At 53.8% G+C, this 6,929-nt stretch overlaps 1 protein-coding gene across 1 annotated transcript in view; it reads right to left on the bottom strand.

The window, feature by feature from the left end:
* The window catches only part of RRP12 (ribosomal RNA processing 12 homolog (S. cerevisiae)), an 85,033-nt gene that overhangs the window by 28,508 nt on the left and 49,596 nt on the right, over positions 1-6,929 (bottom strand). Inside the window, exons 11-17 of the mRNA XM_011951193.1 lie at positions 6,572-6,670; positions 5,844-5,935; positions 2,834-2,945; positions 2,505-2,602; positions 1,916-2,030; positions 746-888; positions 412-533 (exon numbers count right to left, since the gene is read on the bottom strand). Coding sequence (XP_011806583.1) covers positions 412-533; positions 746-888; positions 1,916-2,030; positions 2,505-2,602; positions 2,834-2,945; positions 5,844-5,935; positions 6,572-6,670 — 781 coding nt within the window. The remainder of the gene's footprint in view (positions 1-411; positions 534-745; positions 889-1,915; positions 2,031-2,504; positions 2,603-2,833; positions 2,946-5,843; positions 5,936-6,571; positions 6,671-6,929) is intronic.

The raw sequence follows: 6,929 nt of genomic DNA, 5'->3' as shown, positions 1-6,929 counted from the left end.
AAATAAATAAATAAATAAATACACCTAGAAGTATATAAAAGTATATATACGTATAAACAAACATATCACAAACTTTTACAAAATCGATCTCAAGGGCTTGCGTGAGGAAGAAGGGGCACAGCTGTTCTCTGTGATCCAAAGGGGAAGAACAAGGCCCAGTTGGGACAGTTCCATGTGGAGGCAGCTCGTGTCTCACAGGGCGAGCTCTGCCACAAGGAGGGCTACCTGGCCACACCTCGGAGCAGCAGGGAGAGAGACAGGCACTCAAGCACTGGCTGGCCACCTGCTCGGCAGAGGGATGTTGCCAAATGTCTTGAAGGCTAGTTGTGTGGGACTCAGCACCCTTCCCAACCCCTTCTGTGAAGGCTTCAGGACTGTGCGGAGCCTCAGGTCACACACAGGCACTTCTACCTTTGCTCTTCAGGGTGTTAGCCAGGGGCAAGAAGTAGGTGGTGAAGAAACCAAGTCGCGTTTCCTGAACGTGGTCTCGGATGACAGGCAGCAGCCAGCTCCGTGGGAAATCCAGAGTCTCCCTGGGAGGAGAATGGAAGAACCCAGTGAGGATGAGGGGACAGCCCTGAGGGCAGTGCATAGCGTACTGAGCCCAGGACAGAGCGAGACCTCCTCTGGCCCCTCCTGCTGAGCCCTGCACTGACACAGACTTTAGCCCACAGCAGCAGACATCCTTTCCAGGGGAGAGAACAAGCCTGGGGCTTGCCAGGAAGCCAGCCAGGGCCACACTTACTCAGAGCCATCAATTTCCAAAGGCACAGCCTGCAGCACCACCTCAGGTCCCATACTGGTCACCGCAGCCCCCACTGCCTGGTCGAGAGCCGCCGTGTGGGGGAAATGAGGGGAGAGGCGCAGGTCACACAGGGACTGGAGGCACTGGAGCAGAGATGAGTGACCACACATCAAGACATGCTCAAAAGCTGGGACCCATGACAAGACCCCGCCGAAAGATGAGGCCGGAATTCTGGGCCTGGGTTCAACACTACACCAGTGGGTACAGACTGAGAACCCAATTAACCACTGGTGACTGTAAAATCCCAGGGCCTAGGATTTTACAAAATTCTGTTACATTTAATAACCTATAAAAATTTGGAAATTTCAACACAAATGTAGATTTCCAATTTATCTTCGAAAATGGGACACATTTATCTTGTCTGCATGCAACAATTAGCAAATCAGCAGGCGCTGAGGAGACAAAGCTGCACCCTTGGGTTCACCCGGGCCACAGCCCTCCCCCAGTCACACTTTCATGGCCCTGCCTGGCCTCTTGTATAAAGCCAAATTGGCCAACCTTATCTATGAGGGCTCCGGCCAGGCCTCTTGAGGGAGACTCTGTCCTCCCACCAGGGTTCCTTTTTTCCAGCACGGGAGGGAGTCAGCGAGGAAGGCCCCACAGGGCCAGGAGCGGCTGCCTCTGCTGATGCGGGACCAGTCTGGGGGCTTCCTCAGGCCCCTACTCTCTCCTGGACTAGGGTCTGCTCAGGATCCCTGAGTGATCCCTGATCCTTAAATGGTTAACCCTGGACTGGAGGAACCTTCCTGGAACCTAGGGCTGTTGAGAACATCAACACTATACTCACTGGTTACAGGAAACTTAGATAACTGAAATGTAAAAGATAAGGGCTGGGGGTAAGGGAAAGCAAATAGATTCCCTAAGCTTCAAAACTAGCAACTCCAGCAAAGACGAGTGAGCAGGTGGGGGGACTCTCACCCTTTTTCCTGCCCCTCCCTTATTGGCCCAGTCACCTTCCAGGGGATACATTGCATGGGGCACCTGCTATGGCCCTGTCGGGGTAGGGTGGGGAGCAGAGTGCAGAGATAACAGACACACGTGCCCTTCAGGAGCCCACAGTCCAAGGGCCAGCACCACCTCCTGCCCTGGTCCCAGTCGCTCCCCACTTACCTTCCTCATCACAGGGTGGGCCTGTCTCCCACACACCTCAAAGAAGACACACAGCAGCTGCAACACGGAGCTCCAGGCCGCATGGAATTTGTATGTCAGGCCCTCCTCCACTGCCCTGCCAAGGGGGCGGCACAGTCAGGGCCACGGTCACACGCCACCCTGTGCCCCCCACCAGAGAAAGTCAATGACCAGCACCCTGAGCTACGGACGCTAGCTGGCCAGCAAGAATGGGGCTCCAGGACAGACAACGGAAGAGAACTAACATTTGTGACATGCCCACACTCCGTATGTTAAGAGTTTAATTTAGATAATGCTAGTGCTTAAAGAAAAATCGATGAGGTGGTTATCTGACCCAACTTCAGATGGGGAAACCACTAGGAAACCAAGAGGTGAGGTGTGGCTAAAACATGGCAGGCACTCAAGTCCACGGTAGCTGCTCTGACAGATGTTCAGTAAGCAGCCTGCAATCCCGTAAAGCACTGCCACTGCAAGCCTGGCCCACAGCAGGTGGACAGTGGAGCATTCATATTATATAGAACTTTCCTCAAGGTACCACCATCCCTTCCTAACACGGACCCCATATCCTCACCTGAACATCTTGGCAACAGACTGGGCAGGGCCCGAGGCTGAGGAGGTCACGGAGCCAATATCAGCCATGTGGGGAGCCACGCATTCCTTTAGGATCTCCTGCAAAGAGAGGCCACAGGCTTTCTGGGCCCAAGGTATCCCCCCAGGACCACTCTCCCCTCCCAGGCGATAGCTTCCTGGGAGTCTAAGAAAGCTTGGAAGAAACCTATCTCCCATTTTGAGAGCGGCCTCTCTGGGCCTGAGCTGGTAGCCTGGGGCCAGTGCTGGGAAAGACAGGGCAGCCCGCAGAAGCCCCTGTGTTCTCTGCTTCCTCAGCTAAAGTTGCAGTACCTTGAGGCTCTGCGTGGCAGCAGTCACCACTTGCGAGTGTGGGGAAAGGAGGCAGGTCACCGCAGTTCCAAAAAAGCGAGGGAGGTGGCCTAGCCCCAGGTCCCACTGCAACCTGTCAAAACAAAAGGTTTCTGTGGGGCCTGGCCCTGAGCCCTGGGGACCCAGGCAACCAGGGCTCAGGGCTGAGATGGCCCAGGTCTGAAAACAATCACAAACCCACTGATCTGCAGGGCTCCAGAGGGCCCTTCGGGTGGGTGGTTTTTAAAAAGGCACTATCGTTCAAGTAATAACTACATGTGGTAAAAAATTCAAACAGGTCTTCAAGGTGTAAAATGAAGGGCATGCCTCCCCCAATTCACCCTTCTGGCCTGACCCTTATATGCATTTCCCAGGGGAAAATCAAGGTTAAGTTTCTTAAACACCCTTCCAGAAATTCTAAAACGCACAAACATAAAAATAGCAACTTCTGTTAACTTTTTTTTTTTTTTTGCAGTGGTGCAATCATAGCTCACGGAGTCTCAAACTCCTGGGCTCAAGCGATCCTCCCACCTCAGCCTCCTGAGTAGCTGGGGCTTAGGCACAAGTCACCATGCCCAGCTAATCTTTTTATTTTTTGTAGAGACAGGATCTCACTGTGTTTCCCAGGTTAGTCTCCACCTCCTGGCCTCAAGTGATCCTCCTGCCCTGGCCTCCCAAAGCCCTGTGATTCAGGTGTGAGCCATTGCACCTGGCCTGGTAGCATTTATATAACTCTTTATCATATACCAACCACTGATATAACATACAGTTATTTAAACCTTGTAACAACCAATGAGATAAATCCTATTATTTTTCCATTTTATAGATGAGGAAAGACACAGAGAAGTCAAATAACTTGCCCAAGGCCACCCAGCTTGGCAATGGGGTCAGGATTCACATCCTTAGCAATGTGGTTCCAGAGTATACATAGAGAAACAATCACACCATACCTGCTATTCTATGTCTTGCTTTTTCCCAATATATCTTGGAGTTCTTTCCACGTAAGTGCACACACAACCACTTCGATTGTTTTTTTTTTTTGAGATTGGGTTTCACCTTGTCACCCAGGCTGGAGCGCAGTGGTGCGATCTCAGCTCACTGCAACCTTCACCTCACAGGTTCAAGCGATTCTCGTGCCTCAGCCTCCCAGGTAGCTGGGATTACAGGTGTGCACCACCACACCCAGATAATTTTTGTATTTTTAGTAAAGATGGAGTTTTGCCATTTTGGCCAGGCTAGTCTCAAACTCCTGGCCTCAAGTGATCTGCCCACCTTGGTCTCCTAAAGTGCTGGGATCATAAGTGTAAGCCACTGTGCCAAGCCCACTTTGATTGTTTCTAATGGCTGCACAGTACTTCATTGTTTATATTTCACCCCTCCATGGGACATTTAGCTTGCTTCCAGTTTTTATGTGTTACCTACAGTGCGATGATAAGCATCCTGGGAGGCACACTGGGGCCTAACTGTGGGTGTGCTCCTGCAGGATGAAATCTGAGAAGTGGTGAATGGGGTGATTTTGCCATTTTTGGACACCTCCCAGTAAAGGCAGTTTGGTGCAGGAAAATGAACGTGGGCTGGGCAGACCTGGGCCGGGCAGACCTGGGCCAGAGACCTGACCTTACTCATCAGGGGCTGTGTGACTAGCTCACTCACAGAGCCTTGGTTTCTGGCTTATAAATTGGGGCTAAATGCTTCCTCATGGAGTTGCCTTGATTAGTGAAAGGAAACACAGATAAAGAGTGTTTGGCACACGCCTGGGTGAGAGCAGGCTGCGGGAACCCTTCAGCTGCGGAGAAGACGGGTCCAGCATAACAGAGCCACGAGGCCTAAGAGACCCCTGCCTCCCTCCATGCACGTCACCAACTGGTTACTGTACACTCAATTTCTTCTCAGCCTTATTCCAGAAAAGTGGAATTACTATTAAATGGCCAAGCCTGAACCTGAAAGTATGCAGACACAAAGCAGAAAGTTGGTTCACAGGACTACGGAACCTAGAGAAGGGAGCCACCAGTCCAGGCGAGAGTGGAATGGAGCGACAGAAAGGATATCCAATGGCCAGGAAACCAAGTGCACAGGAAGACACAGCCAGGGAGCAGCAAGAGGCAGGTGAAACTCAGGCTTCAACCTGGGTCGCAGGGCTCGCAGCCCACCTTGCTGCTCCTCATGGCTGGCTAGCAAACGCTCTGGCAGGAATCAGACCCTGTTAGAACGAGCTGCACTCTCCTACCCCGTGCCTCACAAAAACAAGAGCTGCTCTGTAGCTCATTTGACACGGAGATGCCGTCAGGCCCCGAGAGGCTGAACAGCGTTATCCTGCCTCTGGACGGAGGCCCTGAGCACCCCAAACCTCGGCGGCCAGGACAGAGGCCCTGAGAACTCTGCAACCTCTGCAGCCTGGACACAGGCCCTGAGGACCCCCGACCTTGGCAGCCTGGACAGAGGCCCTGAGGACCCCCGACCTTGGCAGCCTGGACAGAGGCCCTGAGGACCCCCAACCTCGGCAGCCTGGACAGAGGCCCAAAGGACTCCCCCAACTTTGGCAGCTAGGATGGAGGCCCTGAGGACCCCCCACTTTGGCAGCCTGGACAGAGGCCCTAAGGAACCCCCCACCTCGGCAGCCAGGATGGAGACCCTGAGGACCCTCCACCTCGGTGCCAGGATGGAGATCCTGAGGACCCCGCAAACTCAGCAGCCAGGACGGAGACCCTGAGGACCCCGAACCTCAGCAGCCAGGACGGAGGCCCTAAGGACCTTTCCCAACCTTGGCAGCCAGGATGAGGGCCCTGAGGACCCCTGACCTCAGCAGCCTGGACACAGGCACTAAGGATCCCCCCAAACTTGGCAGCCAGGACGAAGGCCCTGAGGAGCCCCCACCTCGGCAGCCTGGACACAGGCCCTGAGCCCCCCACCTCGGCAGCCTGGACAGAGGCCCAGAGCACCCCCACGTCGGCAGCCTGGACAGAGGCCCTAAGCACCCCTCCTTCATCCGTACCTCACCAGGTTGATGTGGGCTTTCTCCATGACCTTAAGCCAGGCTAGCAGGGGCTGTAAATCATTCTCACTGGGAACATAGTCGTACAGGGCCTAAAGGTAGGAATAAGCAGGTGACTGAGCATGTGGGGTCTGCAACAGCCCAATGATGATGACCCCTTCCCATCCTGGCACCAGCAATGTCCTGGGGACAGTGCTTGTGACCCTGGCACTCACAGCCCCTTTGGCTTTCCCAGATCCTGCCTCTCCCTTCTCCACGAAGCCCTCCCGGCTCTGATTCTTTGGGAGAACAGCCTCTAGGAGCAGCGGAATATCATGGGTCACACACCCCTTTGTGCGTCTGACAAAAGCCAGAGGCCTTCTTTGGGGAAAAAAAGCCGTACATTTTGCTAACAATTTGGGGGATCTGTTCCCCCTCCCAAAATCCATCCACAGACCTCTAAAGTCGAAAGCCCTGCTCAAGGTATGTGTGAGCACCACGAGACTATGCTAAAACAGTTCATTAAAGTTAACTAGGTCAAGGGCCAAGGTCCCAGCTCCTGGAGACACTGATGTGAATTTGATGGCTGGACTCCAATCCTCCCTCTCCGTCTACTGGCCTCTTCCACTGGGACAACCCAGCCCAGACAACCTCACTCTGTAGACAAGGCGCAGGGCCAGTGCCCCCAGCACAGCCTCCCAAGGGACCCCCCCTCCACAATGCTCCCACACCCCACCAACAGGCCTCACCGTGATGATCTGGGCGTTGAGCTCTGCCGACAGGGTGCTCAGGCCAGGCCTGGCGTGGAAGAGGCTGTGAAAGGCCTGCATGGCACAGGCTGTCACCAGCTGGAGGGGGACACACAGGCTTAGAAAGGAACTACAAAGCCCATGGCTGGCCCTGGACCCCTCAACATTCCACTCCACTCTGTGTGCTAGGGAGTTGAGGGCCCCTGAACCTCACACATGCCCCCTGCACAGGGACACCCTGAGGACTGCCACCTTAGCAAGACACGGAAGCCCCTGAAAAAGCTTTAAATGACTTAAAAAGACAGAAACATTAACAAAATGGTTTTTTTTTTTTTTTTTTGAGACAGAGTCTCGCTCT

Source organism: Colobus angolensis, unplaced genomic scaffold (genome assembly GCF_000951035.1).
Source record: "Colobus angolensis palliatus isolate OR3802 unplaced genomic scaffold, Cang.pa_1.0 Scaffold316, whole genome shotgun sequence".
NCBI classification, from domain to species: Eukaryota; Metazoa; Chordata; class Mammalia; order Primates; family Cercopithecidae; genus Colobus; species Colobus angolensis.
The sequence above is the reverse complement of the archived record's forward strand: the minus strand, read 5'-3'. Positions and strand labels throughout refer to the sequence as shown.